General features: G+C 54.7%; 7 protein-coding genes across 7 annotated transcripts; 2 read left to right on the top strand and 5 right to left on the bottom strand.

Annotated features, from left to right (window-relative positions):
* Positions 1-3,854: 3,854 nt before the first annotated feature.
* CGCS363_v005040 (uncharacterized protein) lies at positions 3,855-4,525 on the bottom strand (the record flags this gene model as incomplete). Its single annotated transcript, XM_036636889.1, has 2 exons — positions 3,855-4,432; positions 4,492-4,525. The coding sequence occupies 2 exons, from the start codon at positions 4,523-4,525 to the stop codon at positions 3,855-3,857; spliced, it is 612 nt and encodes a 203-aa protein (XP_036497429.1).
* Positions 4,526-5,103: 578 nt separating this feature from the next.
* On the bottom strand, positions 5,104-7,620 carry TUL1 (Transmembrane E3 ubiquitin-protein ligase 1; the record flags this gene model as incomplete). The annotated part of the gene is made up of 1 exon (XM_036636888.1): positions 5,104-7,620. One exon carries the CDS (start codon positions 7,618-7,620, stop codon positions 5,104-5,106), a length of 2,517 nt encoding a protein of 838 aa, XP_036498540.1.
* Positions 7,621-8,135: 515 nt separating this feature from the next.
* On the top strand, positions 8,136-8,530 carry CGCS363_v005038 (uncharacterized protein; the record flags this gene model as incomplete). Its single annotated transcript, XM_036636887.1, has 3 exons — positions 8,136-8,174; positions 8,288-8,390; positions 8,445-8,530. The coding sequence occupies 3 exons, from the start codon at positions 8,136-8,138 to the stop codon at positions 8,528-8,530; spliced, it is 228 nt and encodes a 75-aa protein (XP_036498539.1).
* A 263-nt stretch (positions 8,531-8,793) lies between these two features.
* erp38 (Protein disulfide-isomerase erp38) lies at positions 8,794-9,966 on the bottom strand (the record flags this gene model as incomplete). The annotated part of the gene is made up of 2 exons (XM_036636886.1): positions 8,794-9,398; positions 9,456-9,966. The coding sequence occupies 2 exons, from the start codon at positions 9,964-9,966 to the stop codon at positions 8,794-8,796; spliced, it is 1,116 nt and encodes a 371-aa protein (XP_036498251.1).
* Positions 9,967-11,610: 1,644 nt separating this feature from the next.
* Positions 11,611-13,062, bottom strand: CGCS363_v005036 (Elongation factor Tu; the record flags this gene model as incomplete). The annotated part of the gene is made up of 3 exons (XM_036636885.1): positions 11,611-12,744; positions 12,800-12,828; positions 12,888-13,062. The coding sequence occupies 3 exons, from the start codon at positions 13,060-13,062 to the stop codon at positions 11,611-11,613; spliced, it is 1,338 nt and encodes a 445-aa protein (XP_036498250.1).
* Positions 13,063-19,502: 6,440 nt separating this feature from the next.
* On the top strand, positions 19,503-20,426 carry CGCS363_v005035 (uncharacterized protein; the record flags this gene model as incomplete). The annotated part of the gene is made up of 1 exon (XM_036636884.1): positions 19,503-20,426. One exon carries the CDS (start codon positions 19,503-19,505, stop codon positions 20,424-20,426), a length of 924 nt encoding a protein of 307 aa, XP_036498249.1.
* Positions 20,427-21,631: 1,205 nt separating this feature from the next.
* On the bottom strand, positions 21,632-23,071 carry CGCS363_v005034 (uncharacterized protein; the record flags this gene model as incomplete). Its single annotated transcript, XM_036636883.1, has 1 exon — positions 21,632-23,071. The coding sequence occupies one exon, from the start codon at positions 23,069-23,071 to the stop codon at positions 21,632-21,634; it is 1,440 nt and encodes a 479-aa protein (XP_036498248.1).
* Between the last annotated feature and the right edge of the window lie 968 nt (positions 23,072-24,039).

Genomic DNA, 24,039 nt, shown 5'->3' with positions numbered 1-24,039 from the left:
GGACATGCTGAAAGCAATGCTTTACACGAGGAAATATCGTTGGAAAGGCCCCCGGCAAGGCATCCAGACCGGGCGAGGTTCCTCGTGATGAACATTTGCAAACGGCGCGTCTCTCAGACGCCTGATTTTGATGCAATTTTGTCTTGTCTCCTCGTGAAGAGCAAGAAACAAGCATTGGCAGGACCAAGGGCCGTCCCGTCACCGGGCAATACAAGCGTCTTGGTCTCGACCATCGTGAACGCTTCAGGCAACCCCACCGGCTTGGAAACCCCATAATGACATGGCCGTTGTCTCGCAATTGCCAACAGGCCAGAAGAAGTAAACGCATGACAACTTTCGGAATCAACATGCCATGCCGCCATACCGCTTGAAGAATTGGCTTTGTCAGCGGGAAACAATGTCAAGGTCGCGTCCGCTCCTTGAGTCAGTCTCAGTGACTTGCAGAAGAGGCACAGGCCGGTCTTGGCTTGCATGGCTGATGGTCCGCAAAGATGGCAACTGCACGAGTGCGCCTCTTTCCCCCGTGGCCCCCATAGCAGGAACGACTTTTCTCCTGATCTGGAGCAAAGCTAACGCGGCTCATTGGCAGATGGATGCGAGCGGCCCGTTTCCTCAGGCTCGTGCTAGGCAATTCGTTCCTGTCTAGTAATGTCTAGCAGGAAAACCAAGGAAGAGCCTAGGCCGTAGCTCCCGCTAGCCTGCGATGGCCGCAAATGCTCATGTCACTGTCGGCTCCGCCCTGGACGCCCGCCGACGCTGAACACCTACCTCAGTATCGGCCGACCTTACATCAGAATAACCTCTGTCATATTTCACAACAACACCAGTCTTTGGAAGATATCCCGGAGACGGTCGAGAAATTTCATCAACTTGTTGTTTCCAATGATTTCATCTGCGTTCGTGGGGCGCCCCAGCAATCCGAAGCTTCTTTGCTGCCGTTCTACGAGCTGCACATGGCGCGTCAAGCGTACAGAACCGCATCTTGGCCACTTACAACATCACGAAGAGAAACACATATCCGGATGCTCTGTGGTCTCAGATGCGAGATCCTCGCACGACCCTACCCAAGGCGCCATTGGAAGGTGTACTACTTTCTCCTGTAAGGTGTCCTGATCGCTGTCGTTGTCCATGCAACTAACCATCCAGGCCGTCGCATCGACGCAGGGACACTTCATCTCAGCTCAAGTACCGTCAAGTTTCTATACGGTCGACTCAATATCAACACTCCCATCTCTTATTCGTCAAAGTAATGAATTTTCCTATCAATCGAAAGCTTGCAGCATCCTGCTCACCGCTCTTGCTGGCCTTGTCAGCTGCGCCACATGCAACCCATTCCGGCCCGCTTCCGCTGGGGTTCAGATGCACTCATCATTCGGCCAGGCCTCTCGAGACGACCTTGCACCCTCCATCTCAGCCCTACAATTCCCAAAGAGCGTCACTGATGCCCTGCTTTGCCTGCCGCCATGCAAAAAGACCACCATGCCCCCTAGAGTTACTGTCCGGGGCGGCCTCCTTGTTACATCCAATGACCGCACTTCAACAACCCTTGGATATGCCTACATATCGCCTGCCTTAGCGCCAATGCTCAGCCATCAGTCAACAGTCACGTTCTCTCCTTCACCCACTCCGCTTTGCGATCCTAGCCACTTGCCCCATCATCAACGCATAGAAGCCTTCCAAACATGGTCCATGACCCATTGCGCGCCTTCTCTGCATCTTCTTCAGCCCTGTCGACGCTTCAGCGAACGTTACTGGGCCCGGCATGCTTGACGGCAATATTGCGCTCGACACCATCTCGAGCTGCGCCCTACCTCTCCGCCTGGGAATGACCCTAGAGGCCCCATTAAGGGTCCGAGACGCGGAGGTGCGTCTCACTCTCTTTTCCAGTTATGGTGGACATTGATTGGCGCACTCTTCTATCACATTCGGTCGTCCAACCCGTCTCGGACCCTGTGGCCGCTCCGCTGGTATGGGAGGGATGCGCCGGTAAAGCATGTCAATTCCAGCCACCAACCCGAAACTTAGGATGCCCCTTGCCAGTCCCGGGAATCTGGAGACCGCCCTTGTTAATCGGTAAAGACTATCGCGGGCCGGTGTCAACTGAGACTGTAAAGTCTGGAACGATATCTAGAAGACGCCCTCAGCGACTAACACGCTCCCCATCTGTCGCTATCAGACAGAGGCACCGCGTAAGGACGAAACGCTCCGGAAGTAGGCTGTTCAAGCTCGTAAATGTCTCTCAAGTTGGAATCTTTGGCTGGCCATCAGGGTCGTATAACGATTCGGAGGCACGGGGGAGTATCATGGTGAATTTGGTTCATGCCGGGATATCACCAAACGGCATCCGATTTGCTGCATCAATATCGGACATGTCCGCTACTGCCCACCAGTATGAGCTACGGCTAATGAGTTGACGTCCCGCCTACATCATCTGCGACTACTCCAAGGTCTGATGCACAGCAATCACGACCGCCAGATGAGCGCCATGCCAGGCATCACATCGCGAGCTCCGACCGTAGGGACGTTCAGCGCCCTGCCTTGCGAAATGCCTTGTCTCACTTCCCCACGCAGAGAGATTAGGGGAAACAGGAGGCCAATCCCGCAAGACGTGCTAATGCACAATTGCTGCGTGTCAGAACAGTAGCGAGGAGGCGCTGGTACTGTCGATGCAAAGGTTCCATTGGAGGGAAGGCTGTGCTGACTGCCACGTTGGTACTGGTTCCACAGAAAGTTCGCCCTTTCTCCAACCCAAACCCCCTGTCGAAAAGCTGCCATCGATCCAGTACCAGCAATGACTTCATACGGTAGCATGGCGACCGAGTCTCTGGGTATGCCGAAACCTGTGACTGATAACCCCCGTCTTGGAGGTCTCCACGCGGGTGATCGCGTGGATCTTCTGTACGTACATCACGCACCTCAGCCTTTGGAGATGATGATATCGGCACTATAGACACTGCCTCGATTCGCCTTACGGGGCTCTGTGTGCGATGACGGAGATTTGGGACTGCGTGATTGATTCTATGAACGTGGCATACTTTGCCTTGATCAGGCATCACAGCGCAAGTCTCTCTCTAGAGCGATCGAGTATCGAGCACCCCGTGTGAGATCCGACCCAGGATGTTGAATGGAGACCTGAAGTCTCCACACGGATTCGGCCTTAGACCATCGAACTAAGGACGACGAAGGGCTTTGTGTGTCCGGCTAGCACCGTATATTTCCACGGTATCAATCTTCCCACGACCTCAAATGGCTTCACCTTTCGTCCTCCTGTGTGATACCCATGCTGTGATTTATTGTCCAATAGGTCTTCAGGGTAACATTTGTTGTCTAGATCGGACTTGCGCATCACCGAACGCACACTAGAGCAAGGACTAAATCTACGTGACATGGCTTTGACGTCGTGTGTGGGTGCCAGTGGCGCGAGAGACTTGATCTTTTAGGAAGGTTGTATTCGACCGTGCCGCATCGGTGCAGAGGCTAGCTTCAGCAGCGAGCATTCATGTGGACCAACCTTCGGCCTCATGGATGCATGACTTAAGAGGGACACACGGCAACGGCGGTTCAACTCTGAGCAAAGCTTGCTTCAAGCAACATGTTCAAGTCTCCTTGAACCAGCAAGTTTGGACGGAATGTATCTAGGTATCTCAAGCTCGTCAATAGTCTAAGTTTGTGGTTGCAATTCTCGGTTGAGTCGATCAAGCCCTGGATTTGACAGGATAGGTTTTGGGGAACATCATATAATATATTGGCGACTTGTCCTAATTGTTGGAGCGTATTTGCTGCGAATTTCCCAGTCTCAGAACAATCGAACCTGTCCAAACATCTTATCGATACATGCATCTGACGGAACATCATTAGTACTCCTTCACGAACCAATTCTTTTCCAGCTTGGTCAATTTAATCGGATACCAGGCGACTGTATGCTCGTATGTTTTTTTCATCACAGCCGTGCCGCTGGCCATTTTCTTCCAGGACTCTGGGCAGTTTGGGCTCTGCCTGTTGAATAAGTCATTGTAAAACAAGTCGGTAGCAGGGCTAACGTAGATCCAGCCCTGGTCTTTACGCGTGTCCCTTGTGCGCATAGTTTGCGGCATCCGACAGAGGGTTTCTTTCGCAATCTGTCTTGACAATGCGCAGACAAGTAGCGCAGAGCGTGGCTGTGGACCCAATATCCGATCCCTTTGACGGTGCGCCCTTGAGAAGTAATAGACCTGTGGCTCTACCAGCGTCCATTTCCAGACCTCAATCTGGAGCTCGACGGGGAGATGTTGGAAGCGGTGGAAGTTGTTTTGCTGGTTGCTGCGCCGATGGATTTTGGCGACCACATCGGTTAGGTTCGTCAAGGAGGAGACATATGGTTCTTCGCTGTTTGGGGGTTCGTGGTATATTGTAATGATGTTGCGTAGATGGCGGTGTCTTTGCAGCAAGATCCCTGTCTTTGGTGTCAGTCTAAACTCCTGGTTGGGTTTTCAGTTGCAGAGGTGGGCTTACTGTGGTGGAGAGGAAGGGATTCGCCCTGCTTCATGGTGGCGTTGGGGATGACGAATAATTGAAAGGCAAGATTGCTGATGCTCAAACGTACCTATTTATCTGAAAAGATTTCTACCTACGCACCTTTGAGGAAGCGAGCGTACAAGGTTGCGAAATCACAGCAGCTCCACTAGGAGCACAAGGTAGGTGTCCGGCAGCAAAGCAGACGTGACTCTATGAAGTACATGAAGTTGGATGATGGATCCGAAGTTGCACCTCCAACTGATGGGTAAGCTACCCAACCTACTTATAGATCTAACGACGGTACCTCTGCAGGTCCTCTCAGTTCATCGGCAGGAACGTCAGGGCAAGCGGTCTTTCTTTCAACCTTTGCGCACCTTCATGTCCCACCGACGAAAGGCTGGCCACAGTAGACAACCGCGGTCCTGGCTGCCTGTAACAGATACGCTGAGATAACAGGCAAAGCACCATCGCAAGCAAGAGCCCGAAGCCGGGCCATAGATGGGTATTGCCGTGCTTTCAAGAAGTCGCTCACCAAGGCTGCCCATTAACACTCACAACGCAGCGTAAAGTCATTCGCTTGAAAATACATGTCTATCTTGGTATCAACACTCACAACGGCGGCAGCTCCTCCCTACATATGGGACACTGCAGCCGGAACCTCATCCATCCCTCTAAACAAGCGCTGTGGAAAATATGTCGACACGGGGTAACCATGTAATTCCTCCTCGTAAACACACCAACAACCCCGCCGGCGGTGGGATCCTCCTCGCCCGCCCTCATAACGGGCACTTCGAGCACCTCGCGACAAATGGCGCAGTCGATAGCACGCAGGTTGCTCCCCTTCTTGTCCTCGCCCGTCCGCACCCTGTCGAGAGACGGGGAGCCGGGCTCAGAGAGCAAGCCGATGGGAAGCCCGCCGGCCTCAACGCCATCTTCGCGGAGGACGGGGTGGTAGTCCCACGCGTCGGGGGTCCAGCTCTTGGGCACGCCGAAGCGCGGGCCGAGAACGAACTGAAATGCCAAGATCCAAAGCTGTATCCATAGCCACGCGCAGAAGACGAGGAACGCGCGGACGTCTGTCTCTGCAAAGAGAAAGTTGTCCTCGTAAATGTAGAAATACGCAAATGGGAGGAGACGCAGGATCGACTGGCCGATCATGAAGCGCCACGTCAAGGCTCGACGGCAGTTGCGGATTACATTGCGGTGAATCTGCGGAACCCAGAAGGAAAAGTACACCATCGAAAGAGTGTTTACGAACCCATTGCGGATACGGGGGTACCAGGACGTCGATGCTATGGAGACCAGGAGGAGGAGAGACACTATCATAGCAAAGCGGAATATGACGGCTTGGAAGGTGACCTCGGGACCGGCGCGGGTGGCCGCGCCAGCGTCCGGGACAGCCGCAGCGCCGTTTGTTACGGCATCGATGTCGGCATCAATATCCTGGTCTGAGGGGACGATGATAGGCGGCGTGGGGGCTCTTCTGCGTGGTCCGGCCGTGACGGGTCGCGGGAGGGAGTCTGCCTCAAGGTTCTGTGCTGGAGTTGCTGGCGTACGTGGTGTCTCGGCCTGTTCGCGCTCACTGCGTCTTCTGTTCTCCGGCTCCTGTACTTTGTGGATCTCCGCGAGGAAGAAGCCACCCATCGACATGGAGAGAAATGCGGCGAAGAGCAGGGACAAAGACTCGAGATACGTAATGCTCGCGTCTAGAGCCCACATGGAGGCGGCAGCGAAGATGCTTCCATCGACCATGACCATCATACTGATTGTATTATAGCTGATGCGGCCCATGGTGGACGGCGTGGCAGATTCCCTCATCTGGTGCTTCAAGAGGAGGGCCTGGGCGATGATGACCCCTGCGAACGCCAGGATCCAGACGCGGATCTTGTAGTAGATGATTTCAGTCTTCATGCCCTGTAGATGCTGGCCGTCTGCCGGTGGGAAGTCTGGGGGCCCTTTGGTTTCTAGAAAAAAACCGCAGTCGGGAGACCAGATGATGGCAGACAGCTTGAGCTCCGGAACCCCACGAATGGGGGCGCCGTTCGGGAAGCGAAGCTCTTGCTCGATGTCGCTGATGATCTGCGACATGCCTTCCCTCCCCGACTGGAAACCCTTCATGTTCAACCGACTTCTGTCCGGGGGATGAACCTGCGCGTACATGATGTACTCGCAGTGTGGTGACGGGTTGAGAGTATCTGGCGGGTTCGACGGGTCTGAAGTCCAAGGCATAACGCCGTCGTTGAAGACCTCCTTCTCCTTCCTCCGCAGTACCTCGGACAGAGTCGCATTCAGAAGCAATCGACTCGACTGAAAAAAGTCTGAGCTCGGAGAAAGATGAGGCAACCCGAATATGCCGTCAAACTTTTCGCTCGTCGTGGTCAGAAGCAGCGTCCCTTGACGCGGCCACTGAACTCCATGCAACCTCATTTCCCAATTGAACCCGGTTCCCTTAACATCCTCGACGGTCAGCGATGCCTTAGCACTTCTGACTCTACCGCCGGATGTCGGGACACCTTCGTGCAGAATACTCTCGTATTCAAACTCCTTCGTGTGCCGGCCGGTATCGATCACGTCCAACAGCATTTTGCCCTCGTCACCCGTAATGTTCCTCGCCCAATCGGCCTCCGCCCCGCTCCAGTGCAAACTCGGCGTGACCGCACTCAGGTTGTAGCTCGTCCACTGCCTCTTCACCGACGCATCCTTCCGCACCCACGTCCCCTTCACGGCCCCTGTGGCGTTCTGCCAAACCGCCTCGCCCTGGCCAATGTCCCAGAGGTTCACCCCTCCAACGGGCGGTATCGCATTCCGGCTCCACTCGAGGCACCTCTCCTGGAACCTCTCCAAATCGTCCCACGCGAAGCCGTCCTCGGCCCGGAAGCCCGTGATGTTAAGCGAGCGCGGCAGCTCCTCCTCGCCCGTCCCGTTCCGCCGCGCCGAGAAGTTGCCCCACGACGAGGCGTTGAGCAGCTCGAGCGCGTGCTGGTGCCGCCGCAGCCGCTGCGTCGCGAGGTCGGAGGCCGAGAAGAGGGATGCGCCGCCGTTCCCGGGCGCCAGGAAGATCCATAAGATGCCGATGAGGGCGAGGCCGATGACGACGATGCGCGGGTCTTCGTGTGGATAGGGCATGATGCCGGACGACCGTTGCCCCCGGGTTTATCTCGTTGCCATCCTTTGGCTTTGCTGAGCTGATCCTCCCGTAGGTGCTGTGGCGGAGCAGGGTTGCGAGATGGAAGGATGTGGTCGTGTGGTGTTCGTCTCGAAGATGGGATCGGGAGATTGAGTTGGTGGGCTGTAGGTGTTGCTATGCAGGTGGAATGACGGCATTGGGTCGGAGGACGGGATGCTTCCGTTGGCCTTAGAGGGCGGGCCCCACTACAGCCACACGGTTGGTCAGGCTGGAGCTCCCTGATGCAGGTGTCCGGACCTGCCTAAGTCGGGGCCGCTACAGTGCTAATCCGGAGGCACGGCACCCCTCTGTGCTGGGAACCAACCACGGCACCATCTGTACCCCGCCACCACTTTCACCGCAACGCGCCAACATCGAGAGAGGCAGGGCAACCATACGTGAGCCTCATTCCAACCACCAACTTCTAAACAGCCTTGGAACAGTTCGTTACTCGCAATTGAACAACACTGTCAATATGGCCTCCAACAACCCCGACACGAGCAACCAGTCTGCCGTAAGTGAGACATGGCGATGAACCCCACAGAGTCTCGCGGCGCCTCGCGCAGCGTCTTAGGATGTCGTCCATGGGTCGAGGCCTCATTCACAGCCGGTACTAACTGTCGCCAGGCCTCGGAAGACGCCAAGGGCGATGTCAACGCTGCCGTTGAGGAACTTTTGAACACCATCTCCAACAAGTTTGCCGGGGTGTCTAGCGAGATCTTCGCGAAGAGTGAGCACAACTGCCACCCCTTGCCCAGGACAGCATCACTAACGACTGTCTCAGTGGATGAAATGTCTCGCCGACTGGACAACTTGGAGGCAGCGCTTCTCGCTAATAAGGAGAAGGAGGGCTCATCAAAGTCGTCTTGACCTCTTCAGCATTCAGTTTTAGGAGCACGTTTGTGTCTATGGCGTTTAGGGTTTACATGAAAGCACGAATAAAGCTGATATCACGGCCAGTCTCACACGCAGACATGAGTTATTCTTGTTATTTTATTTCTTGGTCGGTATCCTAGGCTACCAAAGTCCTCAACGTGAGCTGATCCGTTCAGTTGCTCACCTCTCAAACCCCCGCTCCCCCAATACCGTGAGCTCTTGATGCATGTGTAACGTGACGTCGTAGAAAAAGTTCTCTACAACTCCTCCTTCGCGTCGGAGACCTTCTCCTTGGCCTGCTCGAGGAACTTGCGGAGGATGTTGGTCTTGCTGGTGATCTCGTCGCGCTTGGCGGGGGCGAGGCCGCCCTTCTTGAGGATGCCGTCGAGACGGGCGACCTCCTTCTTGACGTAGCCGTCGTTCTTGGAGAGCTTGTCAAAGACGCGGACGTAGTACTCGGCGTACTTGTACTGGGCCTTCTCCTTGAGGGTCTCGGCCTCCTTCTTGGCCTCGGCGGCAGCGTCAGCAATGGTGGTGCCGCTGATGTACTTGGCGACGATCTCGTCAAGGGCAGCAATGGTGCCGGCAACGGCGTTCAGGCCACCACCAGCAACACGGGCGGTGCCAGTCTTCTCGTTGATGAAGGCGACGAAGTCCTCCTCCTTGCGGCCGCCGCTGTAGAGCTCGCCCTTCTTGGAGCCCTTGGGGAAGAACTTGATGGTGGGGTAGGAGGAGACGCCCTCAGCAGCGGCAGTTCCCTTGCTGGCCTCGTTCTCGGCATCGACCTTGGCGATCACGACACCCTCATCGAGAGAGAAGTCCTGAGCGAGAGTCTCCCAGGTGGGGGCGAGGTTCTTGCAGTCTGTTGAGGGGTTGGGTCAGCAAGAGTCCAGCAACAAAGAGGGAGGGGAACACCTACGTCCGCACCAGGGGGCAGTGAAGGCGACAAAGACGTCCTTGTCACCACCAACAATGGTCTTGAAGGACTCGTCGGTGAGCATGTTCACAGCGCTAGGCGGTGTGTACTTCTTCTTGGGCTTGGCATTGGTCTTCTCGGTGATGAAGTTGCTCAAGCTCTCCAGGTCGCGGCCACCGCTGTAGTCGGTGGGCTTGTCGCTCTTGCCATCGAACCACTTGAGAGTAGGGAATCCCTGAATCCCGAACCTCTTGCCCAGGTCACGCTCGGCGTCGGCATCGACCTTGGCAATCTGGACGTCCTTGTTGGACTCGAAGCTAGAAGCAAGCTCCTCGTAGACGGGGGCGAGGTTCTTGCAGTGGCCGCACCAGGGGGCGAAGAACTCGACCAGAGTGGGCTTGCCAGACTTCAGGACGACATCGTCAAAGTTGGAGGGGATGAGGTCGAGGACGGCAGACTTGGCGGCAACGGTAGCTGCCAGAGCGCCGACCACGAAGCTCTTGAAAGCAACCATTGTGGTTTGGGTGACGCAGCTGAATGGGAAATAAAAACGATTCAAAGTAGTTCCTACCCAACAGGATGCGATAGGTAGCTGCTCAAATAGAATGCAGCAGCAAGGATGGTGGTGTTGCAAAAGACGATTTGAAATCAGCTGGTCTGCTGAAGGTGTTAATAAAGAAGCCACTTTGCAGGACAACCTCCAACGTCACAGAAGCAACAGCTAAGCCCCCTGTCTGGCTGGTGAGGCAGGGTACCTAGGTGGCGTGTACCGCTTCCCCGGCCCCACCTTGGCCGCCAGAGCAAGAATGGCGAAAAAAAAAGAAACAGGCCTCTTATCAGCGTCTTATCGAGAAGCAACCCCGCCTTATCTTATCGCTCTCTCACGTGAGAAGACAGCTCGTGGCACGGACCTCCCTCTCGCTTGCCAGTTCTGGGGCTGCCAGACCCTCCAATGGCGCCCCTTCCCAAAAAATCGCATCCCACACAAAATTTCCGCTCCGTTGCGAAAAGCGTCAAACCACCACCCAGTCAACCCATCTCGAGTTTTCGCCGACACCTTCGACGACAAGCCCCCCTCACGCCGACAAAATGTCTCACGAATCTGTCTGGAACTCCCGCCCCCGCAACTACGGCAAGGGCTCTCGCAGCTGGTACGAAAAACCCCAATCCCCTGGATGGAGGAAAAGTTTTGGATAGGGACACCTGGAGGATGATGGAAGGGGGAAGAAAACACATGCACATAAGGGACCGAAGTGCTGACATTTTTTTATCACAGCCGTGTCTGCAAGCACACGGCCGGTCTTATCCGCAAGTACGACCTCAACCTCTGCCGTCAGTGCTTCCGTGAGAAGGCCAAGGACATCGGCTTCAACAAGGTATGCGACGAGAAACCCTTGGCGGGATCTACACGACATTCCCCCCGCGAATGAAGGGCGCGCAATGGCTGACATGAGTGTGCAACACAGTACCGTTAAACGTCAGGATTACGAGACGATGATGGGACTCGAAGGTGGTTGGGCATGATGGCCCGTGGAAAATGCATTCAGACAGAGGGAGGCTTCCAAGGGCATGGAGTTCTTATGGCTGGCTTAACGGAAGAATAAAGTGCACTCCGTCGGACATCCATTGAGGATAGACGAATACCACGACATTGAACCTTACCACCATCACTATGCCGGGGCCACCAATTCAACGTGCTGTAAAGCGCGACGCGGTCCGCAGAGGGCGCGCCGCCTGGTTCTCGTCTGCCAGGGTCATTATCAAGTCTGGGGATGTAATGACGACTCGAGTCTCGCCAATGTCTGTCACGCTGAATGAAACTACGTTTGAAGAAACCAAAGTGTGATCATGTGGCACAAAGCACGTTATTCTATTGACCATCGTCTCTAAAAGTACATGATTCAAGACAGGGGTTGAAGTAGAGTGGAGATCTTTGAGCCCAGGACCCGACAAATATACACGAGCGCGAGGGCTCAAAGCGGAAAAAGCTTGGGGTCAATTGTACATAATTCGTGACGCAAACACCTTTTGTACAATCCCAATTTTCCCATCCAGTTTTTCGGGTCGTCCCAAATCATATATCGTATGCTGGGAAGAGAGTGTGTGCTGAGTGCCGACTCAGGGTATCGAGGTTTTTTTTGGTTTTGAATCAGATCATTTACTCAATGACACGGGTGATGAGACCGGTGGCAACGGTGCGGCCACCCTCGCGGACGTTGAAGCGCTGGCCGACCTCAATGGCGGAGGGGTTGTGCAGGGTAGCGACCATCTCGACGTTGTCACCAGGCATGACCATCTTGCTGTCGACGTCCTCGGTGCCCTCGGGGAAGGTGAGGGTGCAGGCCTCATCGGCGGTGCGGAGGTACATCTGGGGCTTGTAGTTCTGGTGGAAACCGGTGTGACGGCCACCCTCCTCCTTGGAGAGGACGTAAAGGGAGGCGAGGAAGGACTTGTGGGCCTTAACGGTGCCGGGCTTGGCGACGACCATACCGCGGCGGATGTCCTCACGCTTGATGCCACGGAGGAGGAGACCGGAGTTGTCACCGGCACGGGACTCCTCGCAGGACTTCTTGAAGGTCTCAATATCGGTGACCTTGGACTTGATGACCTCATCACCCTTGCCGACAATCTCAACCTCGGTGTCCCTCTTCAGGATACCACGCTCGACACGTCCACTGACGACGGTACCACGGCCAGAGATGGAGAAGACGTCCTCAACAGACATGAGGAAGGGCTTCTCAAGGTCACGCTGGGGAGTGGGGATCCACTCGTCGACAGCCTTCATGAGCTCATCAATCTTGTTGACACCAATGTCGTCCTTCTGGTTGTTCAGGGCGCACAGGGCAGAACCCATGATGACGGGGGTGTCGTCACCCTCGAAACCGTAGGTGCTGAGAAGCTCACGCATCTCCATCTCGACAAGCTCCAACATCTCGGGGTCGTCAATGGCATCGACCTTGTTGACGAAGACGACGATACGCTGGACGCCGACCTGACGGGCGAGCAGCAAGTGCTCACGGGTCTGGGGCATCTGACCGTCAGAGGCAGCGACGACGATAATGGCACCGTCCATGTTGGCGGCACCAGTGATCATGTTCTTGATGTAATCGGCGTGACCCGGGCAGTCGACGTGGGAGTAATGTCTGGTGTCGGTGGCGTACTCGATGTGGGCGGTGGAAATGGTGATACCACGCTTGCGCTCCTCAGGAGCCTTGTCGATGGCACCATACTCGAGGAAGTTGGCAAGGCCCTTCTCGGCCTGTCTCTTGGTGATGGCAGCGGACAGCGTAGTCTGGAAATGGTCAGTCAGGGTGCGCAATTGCGCTGGTTATTGTCTCGAGGTGTACCTTTCCGTGATCGACGTGGCCAATAGTACCTAGAAGACGATTCAGTTAGCCAAATCACCCAGATGCAGCCCTTGTCGACTGTTCTTACCAATGTTGACGTGGGGCTTTGAACGCTCGAAGACGGCGTAGTTGCGGCAGACGTTGAGGACGGGAGAGACGTTCTTGCTCTTCAGGGCGGCCTGGAGAGGGCTGACGTTGCCCTGGCGCAGCGAGGCGCGCGCCGTGCGCAGGAAAGGCGCGACGGATCTGAAGGCGGTAGACATATTGAATGCCTGTTGTGTGTATTAAATAGTAAAGAAGAACAACAGAAGAACGAAGAGTGGGGAGATAGACAATTGGATGCTCGTTGTCGACAACGGCGCGGATGGACGGGGAGGGAGGTTGAGATATCGTCTGATGGCGGTCTCCTCGACTCGAAATTTTTTTGCTACCGGGACTTTCCTTCGGGTCTAAGTAGAGGGGGGAGCTATGCGGGAGCTCTTACGCCATTGGCGGGCCGGCGTCAGTGCTGCCAGCTGGGCCCACCCCCTCGACGGTGTTAATGCGCGAAATTTCACTGGCTGAGAAGTGGTCAACTTCACATCATGAAGTCTGAGAGGTTGCTTGACCGTCTCGGGCGAGAGCATTCTTGCCTCAAAAGCGCATCAATTGATCTTTAAGCTCTTAACATATACCGCACTGGATGAGCTGTTCATGAAAAAGTCTTCGCACACGGCAGCCATGTTAATATGTCAACCCAATCGCTAAAGGCAGTGTAGTCATTTCTATTGCCAGAAAAGAACACAAAATCAAGGAGTCGCATGATTCGGACACGGCATGTGGATTGTCAAAAGCAGGATTCAAGACTCCCATATAAGACGCACGGCAACGGTTAGGCAGACTCTATCGTACCGTAATTTGAGTACCAAAGGCTCGCTCCACCAAACAGTCTGAACTCAATCAGTTCTATTTGACACAAACTTCAAAGTCCTCCCAAGATCTGTCCTGTTGAATGCCAGTCTCGGTCCCGTAGTCCTTCAAATCCCAAGTTTTGTGTATCCACAGTTCCACATACGCCGGTCTCGAAGGTAATACATAACAGACTTGATCCCAAAAAACAGCGCTTCCATCATCATCGAAATCGTAATCATCAGCTGAACCAGCCAGCCGTTCTATCTAAACGTCCGTCCACAGAGGCTCTAGTAATACGACTGCCGTGTTTGGGGATGTCGAGGACTCCTTCAGACACGGGCCGTTGCTTGAGAAAGAATGTGTAATATGAAGGCCGAACTTTTCCAGCAGGTTCAATATCAAGCACATTCACTGGCTTCGAAAGGCCACGCCGAGTCAGGTTGTCTTCACTGATACCGGGGCCGGCGGCAAGGGTACCGGTCTGGGAACCAGGTCAGACATTCTTCGCAGGCATCGTCGAGACGAATAGTCTGCCAGACCTGGCGTTTGCTACAGGGTTTCTGTATCAAGCTCGCGGGTCGACAGAAGCGCGCGAATGTGTAGCTGCTATGCTTGCAGGTGAAGGCGTGAGCGTAGTATTGGCACATTTCGGTGGTTGTTGGATGCTATCGAGAATCGAATCTGAAGGTTGGCTGAGACTCCAGATCTTTCGAGCGTACAGATAAGAGAAAGATGTAAATCCTGATACTGGCGTTGGATATTTTTGACTCCTTTTGCGAATTGTCATGTATCGAATGGAAATATGATTCGCGTGACCAAATCAACGAAATTGGCAGTCTCTGAGCTTGTAAAGTAGTAACGATCAAAGGCTGAAATGAGTGACTGGCGCGAGGCAAACAGCGATGGTTAATATGTTGGTCGGAAAGAGCATTCGCTGCAATATAGCAATCAAGACGCAACGCCGGGTCAGACCGCCACATTTGTAGTATCGTCTCAGACACTTCGAGACCGAAGGAATGCCCGCTCATGTTTGTTGGGCATCAAACTGATAGCGTCGGCGTCACTTCGCTGCCACTAGCAAACAATCGTTTAAAACTGTAGGAAGCCTTCATCGGCACACAAGCCCGGATGCCAGGGACAACACGAGGAGGCCCAATGAGACGGCGAGGTCTCTGAGATCTAGCAATCAGCTCCCAGGACCGGGAGCTGCAACGTCCCGTTCCGGCTGGGAACGAGGAACAGTTCCAGGGGGAAATCCAAATCGAGTCCGTGGGTTCGGTTTGAGCGTGTTTTCATTTGAAAGCACAGGAACAGAGCTACTTCGGAAGCAGTTTGCCCAGGCCCTGGACTTGACAGTTGGCAAACGGGGGGTTGCACTGGCTTCTTGTTGCGTCCACGTGCCAGTTCACCGAGTGCCCAACGGCGTCATGATGTCTTGGGATGGGCTTGGGCAAGTGGTGAGGCAAGTTGAACCGACCTGAGCGAAAATGCCGTAGCTGAACCATCTCGGGAAAGACCAGTCCGTTTGAGACTTGATCGTGACAGATAGGGCTGCAGTCCATGATCTGGGACCTGTCGTGTGACGAGTGAGGGAGCCCAAGTCGGCTTTCGATGGATTGACGGAGAAGTGGCTTTGCACTGTGCTGTACGATGGCGCGCCGCATTGTGACTTTCAGGCTGATACTGCCTGTTTGCCCCTTCGAGAGCACTGACAACGCATGTCGATGAACGCATCCGTACTGCAAGCCTGACGACTGCATTGGTGGCATTTCATGCAGTCATGTCGACGTGTAGCGATACCAACTCGAAGGGTCGCGGGCGGGTACTTCGAAATCAGGTTGGGCTTTCCCAGGGCCTTTGGCCGCAGCATCTCTAGGCCCCGTATATCCTTGCAACAAAGGCGAAAGAAGTATGTCCTGTCAGAGTTAAGAGCTGGTTTGGGGGTTCGAGTGTTTGATGAAGCGTCGTGTAAGTCTCGGATAACGGTGTCTTCACCGCCAGTTCAAGGCTCCTGCTTGTGGCTACTGCCCGCTCCGGCATACGTCAGGTCGTGCTTCAAACAACCGTGGATTACTAGGAAGCCCACGACGAGAGGGTTGGGTCACCGAAGAACCCATTGGTCCTTGATTGAATGGTATGGGGTTGGCCGCAGATATGACGGCCCGCAAGGCTTCCATCCTATGGGTCGTATGCACCAGTAGCTGGCTCAGCAAGTAAGCAGATGGACCCCCAAGTTTCTATCGCCCAGAGTACACAGCTTCAACCGGTAGAGGACTATTGCATTGCCTCACTTGAGGCAGTGAATGTCGTTACAAGCTCCAACAGAGGTGGAAGGGTCCTGTTAGGCTCTCATTGGCGGGGCTGACGGGCAGGGTGCTGAGAGGCCTCGCGGAGGCGTGACGTTCAGAGGACTAAGAAGACCGTGGTAGTAGCGATAGCGATCGTGGCCGTGGCCGTGGCCGTGCAGTCAAATGATGCGCTGGCACCATTAGGTATTCCAGGAGGCGTTGCAGAAGGCCGGTGATGGCAGCTGAGATCAGGAAGATTCTTGAAGCAGGCAGCTTACACTGAAAATGGGGTGGCTGGGATGCACTTTGTTCGGGGCTGAGGGACGTTCCCTGCTTTGAGAAGGCGCGCGGCGTCCCGTTGGCCAGAATGGAGGAGGCTCGACACTAAAGCAGGATAGGATTAGCTCGACCGGGTTGCCACGAAACAGGGACCACGGCCAAACGTTAGCGGGTCGTCAAGCCAGGTGAGGTAAATGGACGTATCCGTACGTACCGTTGTGTGAGAGCACAAATTAATTCCTCGACGAACAACTTGGACCATTCTGCATCGTCTTGCCCTCGCACATGAGGAATTGTGCAACCTGTCGGTGAATACACCACGCTTCTCAAGCAGCGTTTTGTTTCGGAAGGTGGGTTTGGTGCTCTGAAACCCCCAGATGGGGGTGACAGTCGCACGGGACCCCCCGTTGGTGTTCGAGGTCGACGGGATAGATCATGGATCGGAATGCGACAGTCGACCACGTTGTACCGCTCGGAATTCCTGAACCCAGATGACCCCGCCGTTGAATTCGCATCGCCACTACAATCGACCACTTCATCAGCGGCAAGGCAAGCCATCAGTGCAGCGTCTGTGTGGGTGCATTCGACCTGCCTTCAGACTGCTGGCGGGCGAGGGAGAGAGAAAAGCAACAATCGTGTCGGTTACCGAGGCGGAAGTGCGTGCGAGAAGCGAGATGGTATCTTTCTCGTGTCTCAGCCGCGGGTGGTATGAGATGGACGGCGGGTAAGCATGCACTCTTGAAACTGATTTGCATGTATTATCCGCATTGCTTGCATCTTAGCCGTTGCGGCAAGAATTGTTAGAACCATGTGCCCGAGTAGATATTCTCTAGTAGGTGGTCCGTCGACTGCTTTGGTCTGGCCGACTGTCAGAACCCCGCGGACCCTTAAGAGCGCGAGCGAGTGAGTGATCGGTAGTCGGCCTGTCTCGGGCTCGATCCCGCGCGTCAAAACGAAAGCGCCGCGCTATCGTGTCTCGGCGTCAGTTTGCGCAAATGCATCCTTGGGCAGAAGAAACATGCTAGGGTTCGGACGAAGGAAGCTCAAAAAGTCAGTTTGCCTGCCACATGGGGAGTTGGGACGGCAAGGGCAATTTGCGACAGAGAAGACGGCCAAGTGCGATAGATGATAGATGAATGAGGTGATGTCAATCAGAGTTCTGTTTGCTCGGCCAGCGGTCTTGAAAAGGAGAATGCCGAGGATGAAGGCAGGCGGTGGATGCAGACGACGAACAGACGGCGGTACGGATACTGCCAGTGTCACCTTGGTGGTGTCTTTGCGGTCATTTGGGTCCCAAGTCCCCCTCCAGCTGGGGGCCTGGGGCAATTGGATCCGATCCAATGCTACCAGAAGCGGGCCTTAGGGTCCCATTTTAGCGCATCTTTCTTACCCCCGTAGCCCCGGCCAGTTCGTGGGAAACAGGACCTACGCAGTACGGCACGAATATTCCTGCATTGCATCAGTAAAAGTGGCAGCCCATGGAGGCCAGCAGCTCCCCAGGCCAGCCAGCTTCGAGCCCGGCCAAGCTCCAGCTCTGGGCATGGGCATGCCTTTCCCGCCCGAGGTACCTCGTCCTCAGGTGCCTGCCTCTGCCTGGTTCGATTTTTCATGGAAAGGTACTTGCCTCTTCGCTCCCGTCATCTCCCTCCAATGTCTTTCCCAGCCCCGGCCTTTACACGACCATGTTACGAATACTGGCCTCGTGCATATCTCTCCCATCTCTTTCGCTTCTTCCGTTTTCTTCCCAATCCAACGGCACATTGCGCATTACGTCCCTGCCGCCGTCTTCCGCTTATCCCACCTCACTTCCCACGTCAGGCTCAGAGCTCTTGGCTGCCCATTGACACGGTGCGCGCCGCGTGAAGGTACCTTACCAGACGTAGCCTCCCGAGAGTCGGACAACTCATCTTGCAGCATCTCTCCCACCCTCAGCCAACCATCTAATTTGGACTTCATTCGCCCTCTCTCCTCCCGTACCACCTCAACTCACCAACGCCGTCGCCTCCCACCTCATCTCATCTCATCGGCGCCCGAACCCAAGCACCGTCAGCCTACGTACGTCGAGCCGCAGTCACCTGTCGCCTGTAGCTGCGCTCGTGCCCAGAAAGCGCCTCCATTCGCAACTCTCGACCTCTCAGACTCCACGGCCAGCCCGCAGCTACCTTACCTTACTTCTCTCGCCCAGGCCCACACTCGTTCATGCACAATACGACCGCGCGCCCCAGTCCTCCTGCGTCTGTGTCTGCACCTCTCCTTTAGGGCACATATATCCTGCAGCTACCTACATTACCTTACATTACATCGCCTCTACCCATCTCAAAACCTGTCTGCCTTGCTGCCGCCTGTCGATCGATACATTTCGACCGTCCTCGAGATGCCCTCATAGCACTCGCTCGACTACAGCCCCTCGTCACCCTTCAATTCGACAGTTCCAACTGCCACCGGCCGCCCGATTCAACCCAACCGACCTCGCTTTTCTCTTTGGTCGACACCAATAACGTCCGGCTCTTAATTCCGCCACGCCAGCGCCAGCCTCTCACCGCTTTCTTCCAGACCGGCTTGTCCCTTCTTACGCTCGTTTTTCCTCCAGGGATTGTCCTCGCAGGCCAATTGACAGCTTCAGCCTGCAGTTGCTTCTAATAAGGCCTCACAACGACAGCTGAACAAAATCACGGTCAACATCGCAATGCTCTCTGCGAAAACAGGCCATTCCGTAATCGTTTTGCCGTTTGAGTCTCAGCCTATCTCAGTAACTTGCTAGCCGTCTTTCGCCTTAAGCATCCCTCCAATCGGCCTTATTTTACCAACCAACTTCCGTCTCACTCACTGTAATGTATCATATCCGTGAGTATTTGCCTCTGCATCTCAATTGATGAGACTGTTTTGCTGCTGATTAGGTACTAACAAACACAGCTTTTTAATCAAGAGTGCCACGACTACACCCGACGGCGCATACTCAGGAAATCACCAGCTCAATCGTCCGACTTCCACCCGGGACTGACTTCTCACTCACTCTCATCATAACCGACACCCATCGCTCAGACTTGATCAGCTTTCTCATCGAACCTGATTCCTGAATCGCGCGATCGAATTGGTGTTTCCCGCAGACGATTCTGACCCCGTCAGCCCGTCTTGGTTATCCCTGACGTGTTCGCTTCAGTATCTCGTCTGAAAACCTTCACCGTTGATAAGGCAAGGCAGGCGCGACCCACCTAACAACCGCTTCATCAATCCCAAAAGCCTCGATGGCTTCTTCCGAGGTTGACCAGAAGTTCCTCGGCAAATGGGCCAAGGCCGTCGAGACGGACAACCCTCTTCTGTCGTCTATGCTCTACAAGATCCTTGGTCTCTCACTCAGCCTCGCAGAGCAGCTCGTCGTCGCAAAGAAGCAACGCCGCCCTGACCCTTCCCGCGCACCTCAATCCCTCGACCTCATTTTTCACATAATATGGCTTTCGCGAGAAGGTCTAGTCATGCTTCAGCAATATGTGATCCCCATGGTCGGTAATCACACTGAGCTTCGCGTCTTGGCACTCAAGTTGCGAGCATCGTTTTATCACATTTTTGTCCTGTTCCACAACAAGCCCTCTGTTTCGACAATGGGTATTTCGACCCCCGACACAATGGCCGGCCTGACACCACCCAGACTGGACAAAGGCAAGGGGATTGCCAGGGAGGACTGGAACTCGTCGCAAGGTTCCATACAGCCAACGCATGCTCTCGAGGGCGGTCCGGTAAACCCTCCGCCGGGGTTCGCTCCTCGTAATGGGTCGGATTTACCGGCCGCCTTCCTCGAGCCGCCACGAGACTTCCTCCCTGAGGCTCACAAGTACTTCAAGGAGGCCATTGCGCTGGCCGATGAGCATCTCTGGGGCTCGCACTCGCTGCGACTGTCGGCCAAGACGGAGTACTCTGCGTTCCTGTACGACTGCGTTCACGACTATGACGGAAGCCGCAAGCTAGCCAAGGACACCATCTCCGAAGTGTACGAAGCGACGGAGGGTATGGATGACGACATGTTTGCCGATGCTTGTGAGCTGGTCACCGTCTTGGGCAAGATGATGAAGCGCGGGCTGGGTTCGAGCAACAACACGTTGACCAAAGGGCCGAGCCCGAGCCCGGCACCACCGGGCACCACGATGGCCCCCGGCATGGAGAACCCCATTTGAAAGATGAGCAATGGCGGACTTTCTTCTTGAATGACGGAGAGGTCATCAGCAGTGTTGGCCTCACAACATCTCCATCCGGTGTTCAAACGAACGTTGATGACCCTGGCAACGACACTTGGACGAAGCTTTCCGGCAAGCCAAGGACGAAGAGACGATACAGCCACCGATGCCAGGGAGTATTGCGTCTCATCGTGACGTCGGACCAGGAGAGGCGGGGCTTCAGCGTCCCGAATGGCAGATTGTCATGGGGCTCACCATCTCTGAGTGTTGGGGACGAGATGACCCGCCAGTCTCAGATCGCCTTGGTCTCAGCCATCCCAGACATTTGACTGTCAAAAGCAGCAGGATGGAGGACTGCACATAATAAACATTGCGAGCTCTTGGTAATACTCGAAGCTCCTTTACACTTGTACTTATACTTGGTTGGATATTGGACAGACTCTGGCAAGAGTAGTCGAAAAAGGAGGAGGGTTTTGGGAGACGCGGTCCGCGCAATGGCGGCAGCGGTGTTTGTGTGTCTTGTTGTAATATCTGGTTCCATGATACCCTGTTCCTACGCAATGGGTGGTGGATTGTACATTTCTCCCCGGAAAATTGGAAACTTGCCCAATTTCTTCGACGCCTCTGTCCCACATGGCCCTGTCATGCTGAGTGTGTCAATGTTTCTATGTCACCCAACTTTCATCCATCAGAGTTCAATTGTTCACAGCACATCACTTCACAGTCAAACTTTTATGCCGACTCCAATTTGTTGGTCTTGTTGCAAGAGAAACTAAAGGGGGTATTCCATTTGGCGTGATTATCCGTAACTCCTATTAAACCAGAACCCAATATCCCTTCCTCAAAAACCCTTGTTCTTGCCCATACACACAAAAGGGCCTGCCAAAACGCCCCTAAGAAAAGAGAGAAAAGCAAAAAAGAAAAGCAGATCTATGTGAATCTGTTCCCACGTCCCACGTCCATTTTCCCGTTCGTTCGTTCTTGCCCAACCAACAGCTTCGTTCTGTTCCCAAGCAATCTTTAAAATAAGCATCGCTTTTCTGGCCCGACTTTCACCCCACAACTTGCACGAAAATTACTTCCCACTGCCTCTCAACCGGATATCAAAAACGCTGTCATCATCAATCATCATCTCATAAGTGGAGGAGAAGGGACGAAAGCGAAATGTCGTGTCAGTCGCGCGGGGGTGTTAATGTAGTCAGTCGTCAATCGTCATCGCTCAGGAGAGCATCCTCGGGGACCTCAGGCTGCTCCTCAGGATCGAGCAAGTCCTGGCTTCCTGCGACAGAAGAAGCCCAAGTGCGGACGCCAGCCGCCTTGCCTCGATCCTCCTCGGCCTCACATCTCGCCTTGATCAGGTGGAGGGGAACCATACGGCCAGTGACGTTGAAGAAATTGGCCTGCATCTCCAGCCACTTCGTAGCCTCTCGTCTCGAAGCCACGGCCGCGAGGATGGCATCGTCCCGCCGCTGCCTTTTGTCTGCTGGGCTTGGCGCGCGGGCGGCAGGCGGAACAGGGTAGAGTTGAGGGTGGACGTGTCGACGAATATATCGCTCCTGGCGAGCAACCTCCCGCTCGTAGTAGCCGGGCGCATCTGCGTCATCGCCGCTGGTAGCAGGCGACTCGGACTCAGACGACGTGTCTCGGAGTAGATTCATGCGCTCGCGATAGGACGAGCTCTCTGCGTCGTCATCTTCAGACTCGGATTTCTCTGCAACCGGCTCCTTTACGACGGGCTTCTTCTTCTGCTTCTTCTGTTTGGGCTCCTTGATTTTCTCCTTGTCGCAAGCAACCTTCTGCTCCTTGCCCTTCTTCTTGCAGCCTGTCGCATCATCTTTGGCGTTCTTCGGCTTGGTGCTTTCGACATTCTGCAGCTCCTTTCCCTTACTCTGCTTCGCCTCCGCCGTAGGCCCAGGCTCCTTCTCCTCGGTTGACTCTGCGCTCTTGTCGGTCTGAGTATCGCCTCCAGACTCGGTCGAATTGGCCCGGTTGGCCTTCACCACGTGCCAGCGCTTCTTGACCTCGTTCTTCCCTCGGTTCATGGCATTTCCAATGGCTGCCCAGGTCTCGCCGCCCTCCTTCATGCTTATGATCAAGGCATCCTCCGAGTCTGTCCAGTTGCCTGGGGTTGATGGCTTTGCGCTGGTTGAGGCATCTGATGCTCCATCCGTAGAAGCCACTTCGCTGGAGGAAGCCTCGCCAGAGGTTGTGGAATCAGCTGCAGCTGCCTCTTCGGTGCCTGCCTCAGATGATGCCGCTTCAGATGTCGATTCGTTTCCACTGGTACTCTCTGCAGCTGATGTCTCTGCGGATTCGCTCTCAACTTCGACAGCTTTTCCCTTCTGCTTGCTGGAATTGGCGTCGCCTGACTTCTTGGCGCAGGCCTCGTTGTCTGCGTTTGTGGATTGCTCATCACCGGTGCTGCTGACCTGAGAGCTCGTAGCGTCAGTGGACTCAGCAGAGGTGTCGCCGGCAGCGTCGCTGTCTAAGATGGCAAGGTCGGGAAAAAGATCGACCAGGGTAATGGTGCTGCTAGCATCAGAGTCCGATTCGATTGTCACCGCTGTGATTGAAGAAGCGTCGTCGTTGTCCTTGACAACAGTAAGGTTATGGCTGTGAGAGCCACCAGCCTTTGTGCCCGTCATTGTAGCAGTGACATGTGATTGCAGTAGCACGGGCGATGGTGAATGTTGCTGAAAAGTCAGGGCGAGGAGAAGATGAAAGGTTTGGCGAAGAGGTGGTAAAAGCAGTAGTGAAATGTTGTGGATTGATGTCTTTGTGGAGGATAGGAGGCCTAGGATATTGTTAGTGAGCTGAGGCCGGAAAGCGCGGGGTGGTGATGAACTTGCGGTTGGTTAATTTTTGTTGTCCGATTTTTGGGACTGGGGTTATTCAGCGAAAGGGAGTGAATCCTAATTTATACCAAACAATTGATGCGATCTATTGTTTGTTGTTGTGAAGATGGAGGTGGTAGTTGTCGAGGTGGAAGTGAACGTTGTGGAGAGATGGTGGTGGTGGGGTTGATGAGTAGATGGACGAAGGTGCTGAGGAAGGAGCGGCCGAGAGTTCAGCAAAATCGGATTCTCACTGCGACGGATCCTAAACGAGCTCCTTCCCAACCGGACTCAGCTCCAGAAATATCTACCCGCACGAGTGGTCCAGAGCAAGTGTCGGAAAAACGAATCAACTGTGGCAGTGAATTCTGAGGGAGAAACCCGTCAAACCACTCGAAGCCGGCTGCGACTACAAAGACCAGGAAGTGGCCCCTCAATTCTATTAATACGGCCTCTAAGACCTCCAAAGTGTCAAACCCGTCGAGGCGATCGAGAACCAGAAAAAAAGAGGGTGAGAGGGGCCAAACATCAATAGCTGGCGTCAGACACGACAACATGGGACGAAGGGACCAAACACACACACGGTACAATAAAGTCTGCCAGAGTCTAGAGCAGGCGAGACCGGCGACTGGAGCTTGCCGATGGCGTCAACCAAATGGCTGTGTCCAACATTGTATTGGCAGTCTCCAGAATAGGCGTTAATTGTGCGACGTGCGGAGTGTGATGTTGAGTGGGAATTCGCTGGCATTTGCAACCCGACGCTCATATCAATCTGATGT

The sequence above is a fragment of the Colletotrichum siamense genome (genome assembly GCF_013390195.1).
Source record: "Colletotrichum siamense strain Cg363 chromosome Unknown KSG_Cg363_contig03, whole genome shotgun sequence".
Classification (NCBI taxonomy): Eukaryota; Fungi; Ascomycota; class Sordariomycetes; order Glomerellales; family Glomerellaceae; genus Colletotrichum; species Colletotrichum siamense.
The sequence above is the reverse complement of the archived record's forward strand: the minus strand, read 5'-3'. Positions and strand labels throughout refer to the sequence as shown.